The sequence below is a fragment of the Oculina patagonica genome, chromosome 1 (genome assembly GCF_052425735.1).
Source record: "Oculina patagonica isolate OP01 chromosome 1, crgOcupat, whole genome shotgun sequence".
In the NCBI taxonomy this organism is placed as follows: Eukaryota; Metazoa; Cnidaria; class Anthozoa; order Scleractinia; family Oculinidae; genus Oculina; species Oculina patagonica.
The window spans coordinates 8017687-8039966 of record NC_135758.1 but is presented as its reverse complement, the minus strand read 5'-3'; the positions used below and the strand labels follow the sequence as shown (position 1 = coordinate 8039966).

Sequence of the window (22280 nt, the reverse complement as noted above, 5' to 3'; positions counted from 1 at the left end):
TGGCTGAGAAAAAAAAAAACAGTTTTACTAGTAATTTATTCCAGTATCGGTTTGTTCATCAACGAGCCTTTTAGAGATAGAGAAGTACCGCATAAATGTATGATGTAGATGACTAATTTTAAATGGTATTGAATAATTATTTTATGCATACTCTGCAAGTTTCTCGCGTTAATGATTGTTGAACCTTTATTGGCCTTATATATTAAACGCTTTGTTTCTCTATTCAAGGCTCTCTCTGCAATTTCAATTATATTAAGACAACAATTTCGATTACCCTCCTAATCTAAAGACAATAGTTAGTAATACACGATTGTAAGTAGTATAATGTACATAATGAACTGCCCTGTCGTACACACTAAACAAACAGGAGCAGGTTTCACAACGGTCAAACGCAAAATCCAGCGCCATTTTCAGTTTCCAGTGCCTCGATGTTTGAAGCGAAAATCTGCAAGACGTTTGCAAGAAAACGCTTCTGAAAAGAATAAACCAAATTACAAGTCGATAAACTAGTGCATAGGCAGCGTACAAAACCTAACTTTTCAGTAACTGTAAGAACTTTCGGCTTGAAAGAAAGGATTTTCGAAATTTGAGAAGTTTATCAGCAGCAGTTTTAGCAGAAACTGGGCACGCGCTGCGTTTGATCGCTGTGGATGGAGCCGGTACTTTGTGAGTGTATATTGATTAATTTTTGAAAAATAAACTAGTGGGCAGCACTCTGCTAACGATATTTGCTTTGTAAAAGAAAGGAATTTACTTAGCCTTCATAATTAGTTGCCGATGCAACCTACATTATATCTCGACTGTAAAAATTAAAGCAAGGTTTATATCAATAAAATCAAGACGAATCTGTATCTTATTTACATTACTTGTTATCAGTTTTTCATGGGTTTGATACCAATGATAATAACCTACATAAAGGTCCATAAATCGAAAACCGATTTTTTTTCGGAAATGGACTTCGTGTACAAAGTAGATGGTTTGAACCAAGGAGTGTCAGTAGTCCATATAGTGTCATTGTACGGGTGACAATAGTTCTGAAAAGATATGTTGTTGGCGAGTGACGTTTCGACAACCTGAGCGGAAGTCATCTTCAGAGCCAAGTTAAATGTTGTTGTCAGTCGCTGATGTTATAAAGTCTGGTCCTTTGAAGCTGATTGGTCAGTTTTGCTGTGATGTCAGAAGACTCGTGGGCGCTCGAGTCTTACAGCCAATAAGATCACGGCAAAACTGACCGGTCAGCTTCAACGGACCAGACTTTATAACATCAGCGACGACAACGACAACGAGTCACCAACAACAGTTCTTTTCAGAACTACTCTCACCTGGACGACACTATATGGACAATACAGGGTGTACTTTAGCTCTAGTAGTCATCTTTAAAAATTCACATTTGTTTAATGCACAACTATTGATGCAAAGGATGAATTTTAGATCCTAATGTTAACAATGTCATTATTTTGCCAGATGAATTAATTAATACAGGCTAGACTCTGTCAACATACATGTAAAAAGGCAATGTCCAAAGCATTCTCTCTATATATAGTAACTATCTATCATTAACGCCATTAAACCTGCTGGAAAGTTGGTGACCCGTCACTGGCACATGTAAGAGATTCTTCTCCGATTTTCTCAGTGCATCGTTAACTCTTGGAGACCGTTCAACATTTTGCCGAGAAAATGATTTTCTTGACACGTAACTTGCCTTGACAAAGGTATGTTTGGGAATTTGCGCGTTCAAATTACCTTTCTTAGAACTTGATTTATTTGTCCTTCTTGACAATTCTTGCATACTTTCGTCACCGTTTGCTTGGCTTTGTTCTGAAATGGTACTTATTTCTGCATAAAATAATTTGGATTCTTTTCTTCCAGTCGTTGGAAAATATCCACCATAAACGTGAGAGCCATTCAACTTTTGAGGGTTGAACCCCGACTGTTGCACTTGTTGTAGAGAGTTGTTCACCATGTAAAATGTCGGTAGGGCTCGTGATCGGTTAGTGTAGCTCATCTTCGGTACCATAGCTGATGACCTGGGAGAGGTCGGACTGTTTTGTTCCTTTGTTCCTCGTGTCGGGACCGCCCTCAGGTAATTACTAAGAGAAAGGTTGCTGATTTCTCTCTTTAAATGAAAGTCAGGTTGATTTTGTCTAATAGAGCCAGAGCTCACTGGGGACGTTTCACACCTGACCATTTCAGCTGATGCAATTATATTTGGCTGCTGTACAGAAAGTCCACTGTCTTTTTCTCCATACACGTCGATGGTATGCATTTCTACACCAAGATTTGATTCAGTTGAGTTCTTTTCCAGCTCTTCTGATGGCTTACTAACATCTTTTATCACTGTCTTGATTCCATCTCCAAGGACTTTAGCCGATGGCTTCTCTTTCTTGTCAGCTTTCCTTTTTGAATCAGATTCGACATCAACAGGATCATCAAATGCACCAAATGGAATTATAAACACTTGCCTTGGCTCGTTCATTTTCTTGCTATTCTCATCTGAATTGCCACTCCCAGCTTTGTTTGTCTTATGCTTCGCTTCAGTTTTTCCAAGAACAGGAAGCTTAATAAAAGGCTCAGTGTCGTTGGTGACACCAGCTGAACTTCTGTGATCACCATGCGAAAAAAATGAGCTGTCTGTCAGTAGCGCAGGGAATCCATTTTCGAAATTCAGAGCAAAGTCTTTTCCTTTACATTGAGTGTTAAACTGGCGAACTTTGTCGATGGGATCAAAGATTGAATCCCCAACCTGCCCTCCAGAAACGGCCAAAGGTTCCTTAGTTAATCTGCAGCCACCATTTTCCTGAAACCGTTGAAATGTCTCTGTTATCAGTTTTTCACTAAACCCTTTACAGATCTTTCCTGGTAGATGTCTAGTTGATTCGCTGTGTCTGCAGGTGGCTGTCTTGCATTTTTTGTCCTTGCTTGCAGACCTCATTCGTAGGCTGCCCAAACTATGGATAGATGCTTGTGGTGTTTCTTTGGGTGAGTTAGAAACACCTGAGTGGTGAGATTGGCGCTCGTCTCGCCTGTTCAAAGGAGTACAAGACTTGGATTTCCATCTCTTTGAAATGCCCTCTTTTCTCGACTTTCGTGACTTAGAACTGTTGATTCGCATTGATTGACATCGCACAGCATCAAAGTATATGTTGCCTCCATACCCTTTCCACAGCTGTGGAGAAACACCAACAAATGATGAGACAAAATTTCGGTAAACACACAAACCTTTAAAACTCTCACGTGTACGTTTAGTGGCACTTTCTATGTAATGCACGACATGAATTTAGCATGAAAAGACAACAAACCCCTCACTCGAGAAAGGGAGGCATGGTGGCCTAATAGTTAGTGAACTGGTCTCTGGATCGAGCGGTCCGGTTTCAAGCTCTGGCCGGGCACTGCACTGTGTTCTTGGGTAAGACACTTTACCCTAACAGCGCCTTTCTCCACCCAGGTGTATAAATGGGTATGGCCAAATTTAATGCGGGGGTAACCCTGGACTAGCATCCCATCCAGGGCGGAGTAGAAATACTACTGAAACCACAATGAGCTCTGGCCTGATGGGCCATAGGCTTGAATGCAGACTCCACCTACATGCACCTCTCTTGAAAAAGATATAATATATAAATTTAGGCAAGCCTAAAAGCGGAGCTCCCCAGTTAATTATTTTGCACTTTATTGAACTCTGAATTCTGGCCATTGTAAAACTTTAAGGCTAAGAATTTTATATTCGTTTTATTTTTTTAATAAATAATACCGTATTTTCTCGATTAAACGCCGGGCCCCGAATAAACGCCGGGTCTCCAAGTTGTATTTGAAAATAAACCCCTTACACAATTTAAAATAATGTCTAATTATATAGCTGTCAAAAAGAATGAATAAAAATCATTTCTTAGAAACATAGGGCTTAACAAAACTCCTAAATTCAAATAAACGCCGGCCCTATCGGGCCAAGTTTGAAATAAACGCCGGGGGCGTTTAATCGAGAAAATACGGTAATTAATATTTTTCCTTATTTCTTTTTTACCGTGTCCGGGGTGGGGGGGGGGGGGGTACTCCCTAAAATTTACTATGGGGGTGTGCCGTTGCGTTGCTGAGACTCTGGACCTGTTCCAGAGACAAAAGGTTCAATTTGCGACCCTGTTCCAGACAAACACTGCAAAGTAGGTACCCTGTTCCAGCAATATCCACAATGGAAATATATGAAGATAGATATAAAAACACTACCGTACATCACAAAGCTCTCACTTGAATTCGTCTGTGGCTTGGAGATAAAGCGATGAAAGGAGCGGAGTTTCATAGCTATATACTTGATAGTGTTTAATCAGGATTCTGGGAAAACAATCAACCCTGTTCCAGAGTCAAAAGGGTGATTTGTATACCCTGTTTCAGAGTCAGAGAGACAAAAAGCATACCATGTTGAGCGGCACATACCCGTATAGCTCTTATATGGGAGTACCATCCCCCCCTCCGGGTACCGTGTACAGCAACACCAAATAAGAGAACAAACAAAATCAATCAAAATGTTATAATTCCACCGAAAGCATTATCATAAAGAAGTCTGGATGGGAAATTATGTTGCAAAACGGGCAATTATGTTATCTTCATGTAGAAAAAAGGAGGGAGGAGTAGGGCTGCAAATCGGGGTAGATAGGCATATCACATGGCAAATTAGGCATTTTTGTTGTTGCTTTACCAGCTTTAAAAGAAAGAAAAAATCACTTTACATTTAGAGTATAAAGGAAATAACAAACATCTACATTTATAATAAGGTTGATTTTAATTTTTTTCATTCACTCATTTATTCATTTTCATTTTCACTATTTGCCTATATTTTAATTTTGAATGGAAATGGCAGAGGTTATAGCTAATGGTTTACAGCATGTTGCCCAAACCAAGCTAACTCCAAGCAAACCGGAGTGAAAGCTAACCACAAGCAAACTAGAGTGAAAGCTAACCGCAAGCAAACCAGATGAATAAAGCTAACTGCGAGCAAACAGGGGTGAACCTAACTCCGGAAACAAAGAAGTGACATTCTGTCATTCCTGTCATTCCACCGAACAGGGTCACCCCATCCCCAACCCCCCCCCCCCAAAAAAAAAAAAAAAAAGAAAAGAAGAAAATAGCACCTTGTTCACTTTTACATGTCTTTTGACTCCCCTTCCTCTTAAGGGGTTTCACTTCACTTACAGAAAAAAAGCAAAAATTCTGGGAAGCTAGAATATTGTTTGTGAGTCTCAAACTCAGTTTTGTTATTTGATTACCCAGAAAAAAAATAGAATCATGTCTGCTTGTGTATAAAAAATATAACATCAATACTTTGACTACTCTTTTAAAAATTTGTTTGTATTATTGTCCACATCTTTATGGAGTCATGTTGCCCATTTGTCATGGAGTTCACAAAGTAAGCAAGTGAGTCACAATTTGGTTGCTACATGGTACCTTATGGATACTGCAAATTTTATCTGGCTTTAGAATATTTCACTTATTTTAAAAATATAGCTGTTCTTATAAATTGTACACAGCATACAATACATAAGAATGAAATTGGTAATGTATATTGCTTGCAATAACGGTTTTAAACTCACCTATACTTTAGAATTACAGTACCACCAGTTTCAGCATAACTAATCCAAATTCAAATAATTACATTGCTTTGTAACTCCACTACCTCCCCCAAAGTCAACCAAAGATCTTATCATATAATTAGACAACTACATGTAAGTCCTGTGTAGTTGAGGGCTCAAAACATTTGGACACTTGCAGGTCATGTTAACTTGCCAAACAGATTTTAGCTTGGTCACATGTGGTTTCTTACCAGTCAAAACATTGAAAATAGCAATTTTAAACTACCACCATTTCTGCTGTTACTGTTTTCGCTGCATATTTTTGAAAAGATCACTTCATAATGCCCTTGTTACATCTAACAAGATGTGAAAGTGACAGGTCAATCAAGAAGTCGTTTTCTGAAGTACACTGTAAATAGGTTAACATTTAAAATCTAAATTTTGCTTATTTGCAGCTTTTCTTGATTTTAATTTACATGTAATTTACTAGTCTCTTAAAAATAGCATCATGACGACACCCAAACATCGAGCTGGATTTAATCTTTCCTGTTTTCTATTTATGTCCTTGTCCTTGTCTGTTTTTGTGTCTGTGGCACTGCAAACTCTGCAACTCATGTTAACCCTGAAAAAAGTCAAATGCCACATATTAAATTAAAATTGATTAATTGTCATCAATATCAATAATTTATAAAACAAAACACTTAACTTGAGCTTGTTTAACTGAAGCCAAACCACTGGATGCAAAAGGATCCATCAGATATTTAACAGAGATGGATCAGCACAGACTATTTTTTTTACTGATAACTGCAAAGTCAACTAAATATTTTAATAAACTCAAAGCATCACTGCAAACCCTAACACCCCCTCTTACCGGTAATTAAAAGGTTTGGCCTTTAATCAACCCCCCTCCCCCTCCCGCTAGCCCTTTTGGAACTTCCATTGACCTTACATGGGATGGATCTGAATATTTGGGTTTTCCTTGGTATAAGAACCTGTGAAAAATGTCTGTTTTGAAGCTATTGTTTTCCTGCTCCATGTTGTTTTGAGGCTCTTTGATGCCTTGTTTCACTGGTTCATACACTGAGGATGAGCTGGCCATGGATTTCTGCCATAACCACACATTGGAATTTGTGAGGAGTTTGTGAGGGGAGGTGACATTCAAACCATTTAACCTTCCACAGTGAGGATAGGGTATAGATATTTTCTGGTACAAGATCTAGGCATTTCATGAAAACATACTTTTAGTGAAATATTAATTATTTAAATTGTCTACTAATACATTGTAGTTGTTTTGAATGTCATTGAAGAGAGACAAACTAACTCCCGAGTTAGGATTTCGAGTTAGGATTTCAAGTTGGATTTTTGAGTTGGATTTTCAAGTTGGATTTTTGAGTTAGGATTACAAGTTGGATTTTTGAGTTGGATTTTCGAGTTGGATTTTTGAGTTAGGATTACTAGTTGGATTTTCGAGTTGGATTTCGAGTAAGGATTTCGAGTTGGATTTTCGAGTTGGATTTTCGAGTTAGGATTTCGAGTTGGATTTTCGAGTTAGGATTTCGAGTTGGATTTTTTTGACAAAGCAAAACCCATTACAATTATTGAAAGCTAACCATAAACAGGCTAACTGGAGTGCATAGTAGGCTAACCAAAGTGAATAGTAGGCTAACAGGAGTGTGTAGTAGGCTAACCGGAGTGCATAGTAAGCTAACTGGCGTGTATAGTAGGCTAACCGGAGTGCTTAGTACGGTAAGCAACTTGAAAATCCAACTCGAAATCCTAACTCGAAATCTAACTCGAAATCCAACTCCAAAATCCAACTCGAAAATCCAACTCGAAATCCTAACTTGAAATCCAACTCGAAATCTTAACTCGAAATCCAACTAGAAATCCAACTGGAAAATCGAACTTGTAAATCCAACTCAAAATCCTAACTCGAAATCCAACTCGAAATCCTAACTCGGTGAATAGGCAACCTCCATTGAGGAGTTGAATAATGAATGCAAATATTTCACAAAGTAAGAAGATCAGCAGCAACCAAATGCAGATTAAAGCAGCTGGGTAAAAAAAGAACGAAACTGAATAAAAACATATTTCAATTATAACTAATATAAACTAGATACCTGATTTACTTTGCTGTTGTCCACTTTGCACAGAGCATTCTATACCAAGTTCAACAAAACTTGACTGTAGCCAGTAGGTATTGTTCATTCATTGCGGCTTAATGGCAGAATATAACACTACCTAAAAGAAGGATTGACATAATAATCTATTAAAAACCACCACACTAGCTCTAATTAATGGCCCTGTTTATAAAAAGAATTTATAAAAAATTCTGTCTTATTTAATGGATCTCATCAAATATAATAATATTAGCCTCTTTCGTTTATACACTCAGTGTAGTGACCCTTCCTTCCTACAATGGGATATTTAGCTTTTCTACTTGGAGATTTCTTGTTAACTTACTTGTATAGAAAAAACATTGCCATTGCAAAGATACACATTTAACACTGTCATGGTGATAGTCAATGTAAGTTTGCATACACAGCTGCATACAGTGTCTAAAATGGCATGAATTACAAGTAGAGCGAACAATTGTGTTTTATAAAATTACTCAAAATAATTAACTAAGATAGTTTTATGTGGAAATAAACTGAGTTTTTTTTTGTTTCTGCTAAGGTGTGGTAAAAACGTGTCAACGCAAGAAATTCGCAACGTAACGATCTCTTAGCGTATTCGTCCACGACCCTAAAATAGTTCGTTCAAACGAATTCCAACAGCGAGTAAATAAGAATAAATAGATGAATTAAAAAAACTAAAACACTAAGTTTAGCTGGGAGTTTAAATAAAAACATTAAGTCATTAACAGCTCATGAATTAATCGGAGGCGAAGCGGCCGCAGTTTTTTGTATTATCCAACCGCGTAGTACATGTGTAAGCATATAATTACAGATTTTCACAAAAAACATGGACTTAGTGTATTCAGTAAAGTCAAAGTTTGTTACCTCATATTTGAAGTCGGAGAATGCTTGTCAATTCACAGCAATTCAGCAGGGCAAAGCTTTCAACCAGCTCATGAATTAATCGGAGGCGAAGCGGCCGCAGTTTTTCGTATTATTATCCAACCGCGTAGTACATGATATGTGTAAGCTATAAATTATAACTTACTCCAGCACCACCGACCTTTGAATTATCTGCGAAGGTCTATTTCAGCCTTTTCCATCCGTGTAGCTATTGACACTTCTTTTTTCCTTCACTTCAGTTAATTGCGTTTAGCTCAATTACTAGAGCTGGTCAGCCGCCGAAACGGTAGAAACTCGCTCGCTCTCCACCTGTGCCATTTTTTCGGATCTCCCCGTAAGCCCTTATCGTTTGCCATAACTTCCATGATGTGTAAAGCCTTTAGACGGGATAGACCGAGAAATATTTACGTAGACATTTCTTTTTCCTGCTCGGTTTCTCCTTGTGCTTCGTTCAGCTTTCAAACTGACCGGGTTGTTCACTTTGTCCTTCATGTAAATCTAAATGGACTGACCATGGAAAAGTACTTGCGCCCGCGGACCAATAGCAATGCTATCACTTGGTCAGCGGTCAACTTCAAAAAAACACGCGTCCTTGACTAGTTCTAAACCTGAGCCCGCGATATGGTCATGTGATACTGGTCAGCGGATACGTTGTTTTGACAGCTGTCAATTGACCATAAAATGGATGTCCAATATCAAATATCTTAGTCGATTACCTCACTCATTTCTGGTTAACGAAGGAAGCAGAAGATTGTCTCCCCTCCCCCCTCTGCTTGGGTTGCCTTGGGACTCCCCTCCCCCTCCCCGAGAGTCTGTACGCGCGCGCGGCGGTCGGGCGTACGCACCAAATTTTTTCGGCCTCCTGGGTTTACAAAATTCTCTCGTACCCGCATTACCCATGGTGCTCCGCTCCGCGCGCTGGCGCGCGCTGAGGAGCTCCGCTATTATCATGTCACAAGCATGAGACAGGGATAAAATCTGAGTCCTCGATGGAAATTGAACATGTCACAACCTCCCAAACGCTAGGTGGGCAGTCTATCCACTGAGCTAGGGAGAGAATTGTGGTGAGCAAGGCCATTTACTAGGTTTATATGACACTGATGTGTCTTGCTGTGAGGATAAGCAATGTTGTAACCTCTCTTGTCATACTCAATATTATCTTGACGAGCTATAGTGTAGCAGCTTTTGAAAGGTTGTAATTTTACTAGTCCTTTAGTGAAGCCGTTGCTATTGCTGTGGGGGCTGGGGGCATTGTTTAGACCTGTTCTTTGTTTTATTGTTTTCTCAAACAGAATAGCGAGACTGATTCATGTGAGACCTTGGGAGAGCTGCTATATGATCCACATAATTCAACACTTGCTAGCAATTAAGGTGATTCCACGGTATTGCATTGTGCATCCTTTCTGCGCATAAGTTTTCGCGTCATTTAGCGCGCGCATGAGCGCGCGCGCACACAGAACACTACGAGATTCCCTTCAGGCTAAGCTCGGTAAGGAAATAAATGGTCATTTTCTCTTAAACGAGCACGGTGACCCCCATTTTTTAATGCATTAATTTAAATGTCATACGGTTGTCTACAATATATCGCGATTATAAAAAAAGTTTAAAATTCTACATTGAGATATTTTAATGTTAATGCCGTAAAAAACTCGTTTTTAGGTAGTGCCGTTAACGTGCGCACGAAGCAAAATCTTAAATTTCTTTCCTTATCTTAATTCCTGTACAATAAGAATAGTTTTTAATATAAGATCAAAGTCTATTTTGTTGAACTAGACTAATTCTTTAATGCAAAATGTTTTTTCTGGAAATAATAGCGATCCCCATTTGGATTACTAGGGTTCCTAATATATATCCGGCGGGTCGTATATTTGCTATAATGTCCATCCATTTTACACAAAAACTAGCGCGGTGACCCCCATTTTTTATTTTATTTTTTTAATGCTCATAACATAATTGTAACCTGGACCAAGTTTCAGAAAATTTTTAATACTCCTTCTATTTCAGGAGGGAGGCGCAGTGGCCTAATGGTTAGCGCGCCGGACTCCGGAGCGAGCGTTCCGGGTTCGAGCCCTGGCCGGGGTCACTGTGTTGTGTTCTTGGGCAAAACACTTTACTCTCATAGTGCCTCTCTCCACCCAGGTGTATAAATGGGTACCGGCGAAATAATGCTGGGGGGTTCCCTGCGATGGACTAGCATCCCATCCAGGGGGGAGTAGAAATACTCCTAGCTGCTTAATGCTAAGGAAACCGGGATAAGCTCCGGCAGTATGCGCCACTTTGGCTCGAAGCTGACCTTTTTTTTTTTTTTTTTTTTCTATTTCAGTGGAATCACCTTAAGTCATTTGAGATTCAACTGAGAAGATCCACACCAGTGATCGCTGGTGACGTAGCTCTGTAAACATCCATGTTGATGTAATGTCTCTGATTGATCAGTCACAATGTATGAACTTTGACAAGCAAGAAACAATCAATCAGAGTTATTAGAGCAGTTTTCAATATTGAGTGTTGTAAAACCAAAACCAAAGTAATCAGTCTGGCCAATCACAAATGACACAGACAATCCAGTGAACCAATCAAAACTCAAAGCAAATACATGTAGCTGGCAAGAAGCGCGGAAAAACGTTTTACTCCTGATTGGCTGAGAAAGACACTGGCGCGAGATTTTTTAGCCAATCACTAAGCGTAGTAATGCAAAACCAAAGCAAACGCAATTTACTTTCGACACTCAAGTGAAAACCGCTCTATTAGAAATCTCTGTCTAGTTATGCCATTAGTATAATATATGGAATTTTTCTGGTTGAACCTAGCTCATACAGTGCCCCATGCTTTGCTCTAAAGCATCAGCTTCGTAGGCTTTTCTTTATAGAATCTTGTCAGCAGGGTATTACGGTTACCAATATAGTATTGGTCTGGCTCAAGCAGATGGACATTTAACAATTATTCCATGAGTGCATGTTGGATATGAGATCGTAGATAACCATCTCATATCCAACAAGCTTGAGTGGAATAATTGATTTATATATATATATAAAAAAAAGAATTGCAATATTTGAGGTCCTCGGCTGTTCTCACCGATGCGTACACCTACCATATTTGTGGTCCATGAACCAATCAAAAGGAATTGCAATATACCATGGCTATCTTTTAATAAACATGAATACTATACCCTAATATTATTACCTTCAATTCTTCACTAGTGGACTGAGGCAGGAGACCTAGCTGATAATGCACCGGTTCTGGGACTGTCTTTGGGGTGGCTGGTGGGTTACAGTCTGTAACACTATTGTACGACACCAGTGACATGTGATCACAGTCAAGGGTTGCTACTAAATGACGAACAGTTTTTCTGTTGTCTGTCTCTATTTCCCTGTAAAAAGGCAAGGTATATGGATGATATCATTGTATATCATCATTTTAACACTTACATGCACTTACATTCTCTATGTGCAAAGGCATAAGGTAAAGTCTGTATTCAAGCCTAGTGGGCCATCAGGCCAGAGCTTATCCCACTGTGAGGGTAAAGTATCTTGCCCAAGAACACTACACAACAACCTCAGCCAGGGCTCAAATCTGGACTAAGGATAAGGAGAAGCCACGAGCCAAGCGGCCCACACTGCCGGAGCTTATCCCGGTTTCCATAGCATTAAGCGACTAGGAATATTTCTACTCCCCCCTGAATGGGATGCTAGTCCATTGCAGGGTTCCCCTCCAGCATTATGTTGCCGGTACCCATTTATACACCTGGGTGGAGAGAGGCACTGTGAGAGTAAAGTGTCTTGCCCAAGAACACAACACAAGTGACCCCGGTCGGGGCTTGAACTCGGACCGCTCGATCCGGAGTCCGGCGCACTAACCATTAGGCCACCGCGCCTCCCATTCAAATCTGGACTGCTCCATCCAAATTCAAGCGCACTAACCATTGGGCTACCACAACTCAAAGAAACTACCAGATTCTCCTTCCTCGGCACTAAAGAGTAAAGAGTAAAGCAGGTTCTACCTGCAGCCTACTCACAGTGTGTAACTAATTGCAAGGCTGTCACTCAGGTATTAATCAAGTATAACCCAAAACATGCCAGTGGTACATTTGAAGGGCTTGTAAGTTTGTATATGTCTACAAAACATTGTCTTGTTATTATTTCAACTGGATTTTGCTTCTTTTTTCGAGAAATAATGTATGCAAAAAACCCGGTTTGTCCAGTCGCTGTCTTTTGGAGTTCCTTTGTTGCAATTAAACAAAGAAATTCCTAAAGACGTCGAAGGGAAAAACCAAGTTATTTGCAAATTACAGTATTTCTCTTAAATAAAACAGAAGCCAGCCAAAAGAAATATATTCACATGATTAAAAATAAATAAATAAACACACGTAAACAAACCCGCACGCGAAATTTGGTGATTTCTCGCAATGTTCATTAATTTTAGCCAAAATCACTAACACTCTTTTTCCACCGAACCCTTCATAGGGGACCACGGAGCAGGGGGGCTGGGGGCTGGGAGGGCTTACCCCCCCCCCCCAATATTTTCGAAAAAATAAAGACTTTCCAAGGGAAGAGTCTTTAAAGTCCCCCACTTCAAGCTCTGCAGTCCGTGTTCATATATTATTTTAATGTTTTTTATTTTATTTTTTTATTTTTGGCAGACTTACTCTGGCCCTTCTTTGCTTGGCAATTCATTATCCCAGTTTTTCTCTTCCTCCTCTTCATCTTCTTCAGCCAATTCCCATTTACTCAGGTACTTATCATTTGCATAGTGACTGATCAATTCACGCCTATCGTCATCATCAAAATCACTCTCCTGATCACCAACAGACAGCTCGTCAACAGTCCTCCGCGGCTCAGTCAGCTGGTTCATTGTAGTAGTGTTTAGTCTCATCCATGCTATCTTGGATTGGGTGTAACAATTTGATGTCTAAAATGTTGGAAATTAAAATTACACAATTTGAATATTCTGGTCAGACAAACCGAAATGAACCTTTCCATTTGACTTAAGACCAAAATTTCCGAAATATTTGGCTTAATCAAAAGCACTACCAGTGTTATCTACATGCGTGTACACTCTCAGTGACCAAACCATGACACAAACTGCCAAGATGCGGCCGCAAAAACGAACTTAGAATGGAAAAGAAAAACAATCATAACCATCTGCTCCATTATTTTAGAGGATGTAGAAACATTACAGTGAAAATTTGAAGCTTTAGCAGCATTTACCTATGCTACAAAAAATTGCGGAGAAATTTACAGCCGTTGGTAAGGAGACAACTGTCCTTGGAAGCATGCGGCATTACAACATGGCTTAGTTGGTTACTTGGGAAAGTTGAATACATTGTATCCCACACACTTACCCTTGGGTACCTTTTATTTCAGGTTTGTACCCCAAGCTGTCGCAAAACACACAAGGTTGATCCTGACTTAATTTTTAGCAAGGATCTAAAAAGTGGTAATCCAAAATGTACAGGTCCCACCCCTACTAGGTGGATCTGGTGCAGCTCCTCTAGAAACTTTGCAAAATTTAAACATCTAAGTAAAGTAAAGTCTGTGTCCGAGCCATGAGGCTCATACAGCCGGAGCTTATCCCGGTTTCCGTAGCATTCAGCGACTAGGAGTATTGCTACTCCCCCCTGGATGGGATGCTAGTCCATCGCAGGGTTACCCCCCAGCAGTAAATTCGCCGGTACCCATTAAATTTTATACACCTGGGTGGAGAGAGGCACTATGAGAGTAAAGTGTCTTGCCCAAGAACACAACGCAGCGCCCCGGCTAGGCCTCGAACCCGGGCCGTTCGACTCAGAGTCGAGCGCACATTAGCCCACCGCGCCTCCCACTAATTTTAAACATCTAAGGTTCGATAATTAAGGTGTAGCAGCGCAGGCTTCTGATTATTCTTTATGAAACATGGTGCTGCTCTTGCCCTGTAGCTATTTGAACATAAGCAAAAAAACCACATGCATTCTCCTTTACAACAACCATGAAAAGAAAAGTTGTCTTGAAAGTTTCTGTATTGAAAAATAAAAGGTTTTGAATATGGCTTTTTCCTGCCAGAGTGCTACCATAGTAAACAACGCAAAAGAAGAAAACATGGAAGCTGCAGATTAATTTACGAGTAAACACATGCAGTTGTCACAATTTCATGCTCTTCAAGAGTAAAACAATAACTCTTCAAAATTATGGGACAATAATAATGCATTAAATTTACGTCCCTAGAGCTTGACTTCTACAAATTGCACCAGTTGAAAACATGTCAAAGCAGTTATACACTTACCTAAGATACTATTCTACTATTAAAATTCATTGCAGAAATTAAGAAAAAAGATAAGACAAAATAACAAATTTAATGTAAACAAGCTGTTTCCTTGTGAGCAAGCACACTTCTATTACAAATAACATTCAACAAAATAATGATGAAAATATAATATATAGCACAGTATAAGGCTTTAATAAGATTGATTTTACTTTTCGAAACGTCTAAGACGAGGTTTACATCGAATTTGTAGTATAGTTATTATAAGCTTCCAAATGTTTTCGATAATTTAACTGTCTGGCTGTGGCGAGCCCCCAGTTCTTTAAACTTATTATGAACTTGAATTCGACTTATAAAGCATCAATAATTAAATAACAACCCACTTACTTTTGGCTTTTTTGATTCACTCCTCAATTTCTCGATATTTTTCCGCGCACAACATCGAGCGAATTAACATCGATTTTGCGTTTGTTCGACCAAATCTATTCCCGTTCGAACGGACGGCTTTTAGGTCGAGAATCGCGCGTTGTAATAATCAACTTCCGAAAGCTTGCTTCGCAACGAAATTATGCATAAAAAGAACAAAGCTAGACTTCATAAATATTCATATTTCAATTAGCACTTCCTTTTAATCCCTCCCGTGGATGAATACATAAAAAAGTGCATTCACTCGAAGTAATTCGGAAACAAAAGATCAGATTAGCACGTTGTCAAGGTTGGCAGGGAGTTTTGAATGCAAACACATTTTGGTTTACTACAAAGCGAAACTGAAAAAAGGCAGATCTTAGCTTCCACCCAATATTTCTCAGTCAAAAACAAACAAAAAAGAAAACCCAGACATAATGTAAGCATCACTTTAGTTTAGCAAACAAAGAAACTTACCTGTGATGCTGTGATCTCGAGAATATAGAACAAAGATGGCGTCGGTTTCTGGAACAAATATTTTTCTTTGCGGGACCGGAGAAACGAAGGCGCGGCGCGGCGGGCAGGGGGTGGGGGTAAAGAAAAGTAGCGGTAGGGGTGGGGGTGGGGGAAGTAAAAACTATTCAATACCAGCAGAAATGTATCAATCCCTCCCCCACAAATAAAAAAAAGAATATGCAAAACGCTCAGTCCATGACTATGAAAGCACCCCTACATGTACATTGTCACCACAAACATCAGTTTCCCAACTTTTCTTTTCCTTGACCCAAAATAAAATTCACTGTCTTTTCCCGAGTCTCCCTCACAGCCGTTTTAAGTGTGGGGAGGGGCGTTGTGTGACAACACTAAAAACAGCTGCAAGGGAGACTAACTTTTCCCTGGCCTTCAAGAATTTTATTTTTCCCTGACCCCTGTGACAGCACTGATGTAGCTTCCTGTTCTCACTTACAAGCGAGAACAACCAAAGCTCTAAATGTGGGCCTGGGCACAGGATAATTAACAAATGGTTAATGCCACAGCGTTTACTATTGAGTAATGGATGTATGTGGGAGGCTGCTAAGCACAAAAGAAGCCTAAAAGTCACAGGAGGTGATAACCGAATGCGTCTCTAGCTTCTTGTCGCTCAGGTTGAAGGCATAATTATGTACCCATGGACAAATTAGTAGATGCTAAATTAAGTTGTGCTATAATGTTATTTTATTAATAAATTGACACATCTATTCAATTACAAAAGACAAAAAGTTTTATTCTGGTGTAGTTTAAACAGATTTTATTTACATTCAACTTGACAGCTTGTTTAATCTGACCTTAAAATATTTGGCAAAAAAAGATCTTCCTTCATACCAAACTTACAGCAGAAAAACCCACAAAATTTCACTCAAACTAAAATCAATCATTCTGATCTAAGGTGGAAACCTTTGTTCTCTTTTAATGTCAAACACAAAATCATTTAGTCATATCCATCATAGAATTTTGCCAGAAAGTCTGTTTTCCTTGGTTTTTCAGTCTCCTTGAAGTATCGCATGATATGTGTTGGCTGCTTCCACAAGTTGTGTGTTTCTTCAAGCTCCATTTTGCCCTGAAGAAAAAAAATATATATATCTGATCGATTTTCCAAGAACCTGGCACCCACCACCCAAAACAGCCTAGGCGAATACAAGTCCCTTGCCCTCCCCCCCCCCAGGCTAGAAGGTTGTCATGTCAGGAGCCCAGTTGGCAGCTGCCAGACCGGCAGGGTGCCTTCTATATAGGGAACCCTTGACCCGTGTCATTCTAAATATCCACAGACTCCACAGGGCATTCAAAATTTACACAACTTGCTCAAAGCAGGGTTTTCGTTTGGGGCTGGAGGCCGGACGTATCGTCCGGTCGTTTCCCATTCCACGCCCGGTACTTTGATACCAATATTTGAGATTTTTTTAAATTATTTTTATTTTTTTTACTATTATATTTGTTTTACTTTAGCATCTCGTGAACTTACTGACTAGAGGATAACAGAAACATTTGAATCGCAATGATAATCAACTGAAAATTCTTCGTTGCTGTTCTCCCTCCCCCTACCAACTGTCCATTTTGATGAACTCCAGCCCTGCCTGGGAAACTGATTCCTAAAATTTCCTGGGGGGCATACCCCCAGACCCCCCTAGGTGCTGGTGCGTTTGGCGCTAGCCTTGAGACGCCAAGAAAAATGCCAAGTCCGGTGGTTTCACAACTATGTCCGCTACTTTACAACACTGTTGAAAACCCTGTCAAAGGGGCCAGAACCTAGCTAGGCCCAGCAGTCAAAAGTGACACCTTCCCCTTGACCCCCTTCCCCCAGCTTTTGACAGCTACTTGCCAGCTGGACACCAGCAGATAGCCCAGAGCCTGGGCAAGGTTCCCAAACCATGCTTGACACATAACCCCCTCAAGTTAAGGTTGCTGGCTAGGCTTGAACTCGGGCAAAGCCCGAGTTGAAGCCAGGGCTGCCCCCAGCATCAAATTCGCTGGTACCCGTTTATACTCCCGAATGGAGAGAAGCCTTGTGAACGTAAAATGTCTTCTCTAAGAAATATACAACACACTGAACCCGGCTAGGGCATGAACCCAGACCGCTCAATCAGGAGTCCAGTGCACTAACCATTAGGCAACTGCACCTTCCATATCTACATAAATGCCACAAATTTATTACTGCTATTTGCTTTTTAGTGTTACCCTCTATACAGAGTTTACTTCAAGGTGTTTTGTAATATTTTAACACTTTCTGAACAACTTTTCTCACAGCCAAAAGGTCACACACAAGTCATGAATACAGACAGATGAGTGCACAGTGCAAAGGCAATGTAGCCTTAACCAAACTAACCTTGATGACTAACATGTCAATCACCCTGATGTCTCTGACGTGAGCATTTTTCATGAACTCCTCTCGTACTTTTGCACGGCCAGTTTTGGAAGTGATTTCAAGGGTAAATGCCTCAATAGCATGTGGGACCTAAGAAATTGAAAACAGTGAGCCCAATGTTTCTCGTGACATACAATGTAAAATTTTTTACAGCACATTTGAGTTATATTTTTACTAGGGGGAGGGGTCTTTGAAGGTCTAAAGAGTGATTTATAAGAGTGTGGTGGGGGGAGGAGAGGAGAGGAGCTTGAAAGAGGTAAGGGGCTACATGCAAATAAAACTTTACAAAAAGAGCAAAGTTCTGAGAACTGGAAGTTTCTCATATTTACTTCAATAATTAAAAGCAAACTAGTTAAGTTTATTTTTCATCTCAACTATACAAAATTATATTTTATTACCCACAATTTCAGTTTAAGGTCATTACCTTGAAATAGAACTGAACACAGATTTTGAATCAAACTTCGCCTACTGGTTTATTACTTTAAGGAAACTTAAAATTTTGAAATAAAAAAGGGGGGTCACCAGATTCATTTAGGAGCAGGAAAGACCTTGTATATTCTATATAATTCATCTATAATTCCTCTGCGAGTACTGGCAAAGTACACTTTTTTAGCGATAATTTATTTTTCAAACATAGGAATTGATCTGTTTTCATTTTACAGAAAGAATTTGATCGCTACACTCAAAATATGAGAAAAAATTGATAGGCCACCAGACTTGTTTACGAGAAAGGGACAATTTACTTCTCTCGCGGACTAAGCCGCATAGGAAAAAGCCGCCATTTTGTTTATGTGCGTACTTGTGCGCACATAAAATTCTGCGCAGTAAGGATGCGCAATGCAATACAGGGCAATTACCTTTAAAGATTGACATCTCAATTTGATAGAAACAATTATAACAGATGCAGTGATTTTGTTACTTGTATCCAGACATGCTTAAAATCCCCAAAGATGCAATATTTACTATTAATAATGGCATGCATCCCCGGCCATATGATGCAAGAAGCTCATACATGTGATCTGTGTCATCTGGACATACTAAACTTGTGCAATAGATCAAGTGACGTTTTACAGCAAGGCGCCCAAAAGTGTGACCACTTTTAATTTATTCACATTCTTTCGTGCAGATTTAATCCAATCAAAAGCTGTGGATAGCTTGCAGTTGACTTCTGAATGGATTAAATCGGCACGAAAGAATGTGAATAAATTAAAAGTGGTCACACTTTTGGGCGCCTTGCTGTAAAGGTACATTTGTACTGTTCGTTAAAGTTTTGAATCTGTTATAAAACTTACCACAACAGCAATATGATTATCAGTTACTGTAGCTACATGTAGAATTAAGAAATAGCTCCAGACAATACAATTTCTTTTATTTAAATTGCTGCAGTATTTATTTTTCCTGAAGAAGCAGTTTCTCATTGTAAACAGCCCCCTATACCCCTTTGAAAATTGAACTGGTAAAAATATTTGGCCTTTTCAATGATTGCCAGATGATATCACCTGGACTTACCGTACCCAAATTTGCAAGTAGCCAATCAGAAGTGTGTTCTACTGTCCTCATATCCCACGATATCAAGTCATTGACCTGATATGCCATGATATCATGGTTACTTTCAAGTTAAGTAGTTTTACCATACGAAAAAAGAGTAAAAGAGTAAAAACTTGAGCGCTCGCCAATTGAACAATGTTTGCCAAAGTCAGAAGAGTACTGAAACATTCAGACTGAAACAATTGATTCAGAGGTCCCTAATTGTTTGCTAAGCTCCGAATTTGGGTTCAATAAATATCTAATCGTACCACTTTATACCTGCCAACTCTCACGCCTCTCACACCTGCGAGTTGAAAACTCCGATCTCATGCCAACTCACGCTTACAAACCAATTTCTCACGCCTAGTCGAAAAATGTGAGTTATTACAACCATAACGGACACACTTTCCAGAAAAATGTCAACTCAAACCAATGCGAAAAACGAAAACTCAGTGTAAAATGAGTAAATGACAATGACTTTTTTCCGAAAATCTCAGAGTTTTGACAAGAAATGCATTGGAAACAACGTCGTGTTTAGCAAAACATGTCCTGGGACTGGAACTGGGATAATTTCGGAACGTCTTCGGAATACTTCGGACGGCTTTGGAAATCTTCGGACACGGTCGTGTCGTCTTCGGAAACCTCACTCTCAGGGAAAAAATCTCACGCCTTTGACCCAGAAAAAGTTGGCAGTTATACCACTTTGGTATGCTTTGGAGGCATATCAGGCTCATTTGGTCTCGCCTTGGTTAATACGAGCCATTGCTCGACCAAACTCACCTGATATGCCCCCGAAGTGTACCAAAAAGGTACGATTAGGTATAAATATCACTTATAAGATGCAGATTTGCACTTTGATTTGAATTGAAAAATAACATCAATCAGGATAAACATAGAACTGGTGATGAAAGCTTCAAAAAATAAAGATCTTTTTATACTGTCCATTTCCCATAGTTTTATGTTCCTTTGTAATCAAACACTTCTTTTCTTAGATAAGATAGACCTCGATTTTTTATTAAGTTCGATCTATAGCAGGTTTATTTTTTATTTGTTTAACAGTTGTTGTAATGCCTCTTTGGCTTTATTAATTGCCCCCGCAGGGTTTTGGCCCAGAGGCCAAAACCCGAGGAGGCACCCTAGGACTCCCCGCGTGTATACATACAAGGACAAAGAATATTTGTTGAAAAAGTAAGAAATGTGTTTGTAATGGGCGAAGCGTTCTCGATTTGACAAAACTAGGCGCGCACGGTCGTGACGGGTAATATTTTAGCAAGCGCGCACGGTGGTGTCGGGTACTTGCAACCACAAGGTCGCGTTTGGTCACCTTCGCGTTTCGAGCTTCGCCATCTGCTAGCAGCGTTTTGTTTTCCGGTTTTGGCCTACGCGTGTTCACAGATTTGTTCGAGCGGTTTCTCTGCTTTGGTTGTGTTAAGTGATATTTGAAGCAAATGTTAGTAATACGTCGAAAGATTTCGAGCAATTGGTTTCGTGTTCTTGGCTACGTGCCGGCTACCTATGTTCCAAGCGTTACATTTGTAAGGTTTGCTTTCGGAGGTTTGTTGTATCGTATACATCTTACAAGTTACAACGACTAATAAACAAACGCGTGAACTTTGTCATGTAGTACAAGGTACAACGTAATTCGTTTCGCTAACAAACTGTCAGATTATTTGATCCAAAGAGTGGGTTGTTTTCTCGAATCTTTGAATGTGCCATATTTTGTTACTCGTGGAATTTTTTAGGCTTTTTGGCCTGGAAATTATTGTAAGTTTATTTTGAATGTTATAAGCCCGGGAATAAGCTTGTGTGTTGTCATCACGAATAATGTGTTATGTGTTATTTCCGCTAGGTGTTATTTCCGCGTGCTAGGTGATATATTCGACTTGAACTTGTGAATATTTTTAGGACGCAACGGTGTCACACAACAAGAAATTCCGCATGACACAGTAAAAAAGAAGCCTAATTGTGCAGTCCATCGGCATTAATAATTAAAGGCGACAAAAAAACAAATTATAAAAAGGCGGGGGCAGCTTTATAGTGAGAACTATTACTAGTTTTAACTAGATGATAATGACTCATCTTTAGTGATACTGGTCACACCAAACTATGATTCACATGCAGGACGTTTATGCTATTTACAAAGCCTTAGAGAGCAAAAAATATAACTTATTAGTACCTCTCTCCACCAGGCTCGATAAAGGTTCAATACTCTTCGTCTGGCTTCAACGTGGCTTGTTGAAAGAAGCGGTTTGAACACTGTTTTTCCCGCAGTCTCAGCAACTTGTTTGGCCGCCATCTTGAAAGCGTGCACCAAAGGATCAGGGGAAGCATTTCGTACCTCTCGTTCCAGTTCTCTGAACTGTCAAAACGGACTCGCGCGTGACTCGCGCGTTCATTATGCAGTGTATGCACTGCACTCGGCACTGCACTCACCTTTAGGGACGGACCATTATTTTTTTGGAGGGGGGGGGGGGGGAGGGGATGAAAAATATTGAAAAAAAAAAATGTTTGCAGGGCCTGGAAAGACAAAATAAATTGTTTGCAAACACGATATGTATAAATAAAAAATAGTAAGAATTTCGAAAAAAAAATGTTTGCAGAGGTGCATAAACTAAAAAAAAAAGTTTGCAGAGCAAA

The 22280-nt window shown here is 39.6% G+C and overlaps 2 protein-coding genes and 1 long non-coding RNA gene across 4 annotated transcripts; all 3 read right to left on the bottom strand.

The window, feature by feature from the left end:
* Window positions 1-116: 116 nt before the first annotated feature.
* LOC144654451 (uncharacterized) lies at window positions 117-15760 on the bottom strand. 2 transcript variants are annotated; one of them, XM_078514617.1, is made up of 4 exons: window positions 15695-15760; window positions 13221-13483; window positions 11759-11945; window positions 117-3166 (listed from the first exon to the last, which is right to left on the bottom strand). In XM_078514617.1, the coding sequence occupies exons 2-4, from the start codon at window positions 13445-13447 to the stop codon at window positions 1547-1549; spliced, it is 2034 nt and encodes a 677-aa protein (XP_078370743.1). In that variant the 5' UTR covers window positions 13448-13483; window positions 15695-15760; the 3' UTR covers window positions 117-1546. The 2 variants fall into 2 exon arrangements, with proteins under 2 accessions (XP_078370743.1, XP_078370736.1); XM_078514610.1 differs by lacking the exon at window positions 15695-15760 and adding an exon at window positions 15200-15374.
* LOC144655268 (uncharacterized) lies at window positions 5317-9254 on the bottom strand. The gene is made up of 3 exons (XR_013571060.1): window positions 8561-9254; window positions 7679-7799; window positions 5317-6180 (listed from the first exon to the last, which is right to left on the bottom strand). It is a non-coding gene; the product is annotated as an uncharacterized LOC144655268 (long non-coding RNA).
* Window positions 15761-16455: 695 nt separating the features above from the next.
* LOC144655185 (NADH dehydrogenase [ubiquinone] 1 alpha subcomplex subunit 6-like) lies at window positions 16456-21952 on the bottom strand. The gene is made up of 3 exons (XM_078515402.1): window positions 21820-21952; window positions 18078-18206; window positions 16456-16814 (listed from the first exon to the last, which is right to left on the bottom strand). The coding sequence occupies exons 1-3, from the start codon at window positions 21937-21939 to the stop codon at window positions 16686-16688; spliced, it is 378 nt and encodes a 125-aa protein (XP_078371528.1). The 5' UTR covers window positions 21940-21952; the 3' UTR covers window positions 16456-16685.
* Window positions 21953-22280: the final 328 nt, after the last annotated feature.